At 44.2% G+C, this 2,012-nt stretch overlaps 1 protein-coding gene across 1 annotated transcript; it reads right to left on the bottom strand.

Moving 5' to 3' along the window:
• Positions 1-222: 222 nt before the first annotated feature.
• Positions 223-1,020, bottom strand: LOC134839872 (uncharacterized). Its single transcript, XM_063855497.1, has one exon. The coding sequence runs from the start codon at positions 1,018-1,020 to the stop codon at positions 223-225; it is 798 nt and encodes a 265-aa protein (XP_063711567.1).
• Positions 1,021-2,012: the final 992 nt, after the last annotated feature.

Raw genomic sequence — 2,012 nt, 5'->3', positions numbered from 1 at the left:
CCTGATTGCATGTGAAAAGTTGAAGTCATCTAAGACGGTTGTCAATTGTCAAATTGGCATATATCACTCGGCCTCATTTTGCAGTTGCAAAATAAATTAGGAAAAAAGGGGTGGGGTAGTTCCTACTTATAAAACTTAAAACGCTGGCTTAACGGTCGTTTAAGTGTCAGTTGAAGTTATCGGCTATGGTTCTCGGCGCAAGGCTGCTTTGGGGTGAGGCTCTCATTGTCGTGAATCTTCGTTTGCTGGTTGATTGCAATAATCCGGACTAACAGGTGCTAGTCTAATGGCTGGTATTGACGCAATTTTGTCTCTTATTTTGACGAAGTAAACGCGGATCTGATCATCATCGGTTGGTTTGTTTCCTGTGATCCGTCCAATTGGCCAGAGTCTTCGTGGCGTCATATCCTGAAGAATCCAGACAATTTCTCCTATTTTGATAGGCGGCGTCTTCTTTGTCCATCGTTGTCTTGGCAGTAGTGTTGGGATAAACTCCTTCATCAAGCGTTTCCAAATATGGGTTGCGAGTTGTTGGGCGAATTTCCATTGTCGACTGAGTGTTGACGGCTGTTGGGTTTGTAGAGGTGGCAAGCTGGCATGCGCTCTCCCGAGAAGAAAATGATTTGGAGTGAGGGCTTCAACATCATCGATCGATGCTGAAACTGTAGTGATGCGTCTTGCGTTCATGAAGTGTTCAATTTCGCAAAGAACGGTGTTGAATATGTCGTCTGTTAGAATCTGGCTTCCTATGATGGCATAGAACGAGTCTTTGACTGATCTTATGAGTCGTTCCCATACACCACCGAAATGAGGAGCATAGGCAGGGTTGAAGGTCCATTCAATCTGATGATTGGCGTAGAATTGTCGTGTAACATCGGCGTCGAAGTGTCTGTTGAGTTTTTTTTCGGCTGCGGTGAAATTTGTACCATTATCAGAAACAATTTTGGCTGGTTGTCCTGTGCGAGCGAAGAATCGTCGTAAAGTATTGATGAAGGCGTCGGCTGATTGGTCTTGGCACATCTCAAGATGTACGGCTCGTGCTGTTAGGCAAGTCCTTATAACGCTGTACCGTTTGTTGTAGTTTCCTGCGGTTTTCGAAGCAAACGGTCCAAAGAGATCTAATCCTGTTTGTTGAAACGGGAAGTGCTTATCTTCTGGAAATCTGAAGGCGGGTAGAGGCGCAAGTTCAGGCTGTAGTCTAGTTGCCTGTTGTCGTCGGCAGTCGTAACATTTTTTTATGGTCTTGTCAATGTGTGCGAAGAACGCAAAGAATCCAATACTCGTTTTGAAGAATATTTTTCAAGTGCTTCCGTGGCTGGTTGTCTTTGTGGGTTTGTCCTATAAAGAGGTGAACTGCTGGGTGGTTTCCATCAAGGATAATCGGGTGTTTTTTTTAATAGTCCAATTGAGATTTCTCGAGGCGTCCACGTGCTCGCAAGAGTCCGTCTTTGTCTAGAAATGGTGATTGGTGTCGAAGTCTGCTAGTTGTGTTGATTCGTTTTTTTTGTTTCAATGCGTTGACCTCTGGTTTGAAGCTGTCTCGTTGCGTCTGCTTGAAGATAAATTTCTTTGCGGCAATCATGTTGTTGCTTGTCAGTTTGGTGGTCGGGCTTTCGTTGCGGGAGTGTAGTCCCTTATCTTTAAAAAACCTGGCGGCACACAACACGTATGCATTTGTTCTGATAATTCTTGTCCATTTGGAAAATCTGCTGTAATCGATGAAACTTTGTTCTGTCTTTGAAACTGGGGTTGTTGCTATTTCATTCATGTGTCCAGTTTGATCGTTGAGTTGCAAGGTATCCGTATTGGCGTCGTTTAACTGTAGCTTTGGCCAGTTGCATTCTGGTTCACATATGAATTTTGGTCCGGTGAACCATATTGACTTGTTACTGAATTCTGATAGGGGTATTCCACGGGTTCCGTCGTCTGTTGGGTTTAGAGGTCCTGGGCAATGATTCCATTGACTCGCTTGGGTGCTTTCTAAAATTTCTGCAACTCTCTGAGCCACAAAA

This window comes from Symsagittifera roscoffensis, chromosome 2, assembly GCF_963678635.1.
Source record: "Symsagittifera roscoffensis chromosome 2, txSymRosc1.1, whole genome shotgun sequence".
NCBI classification, from domain to species: domain Eukaryota; kingdom Metazoa; phylum Xenacoelomorpha; order Acoela; family Convolutidae; genus Symsagittifera; species Symsagittifera roscoffensis.
Note: the sequence above shows the minus strand (reverse complement) of the source record. Positions and strands in the feature narration are given on the sequence as shown.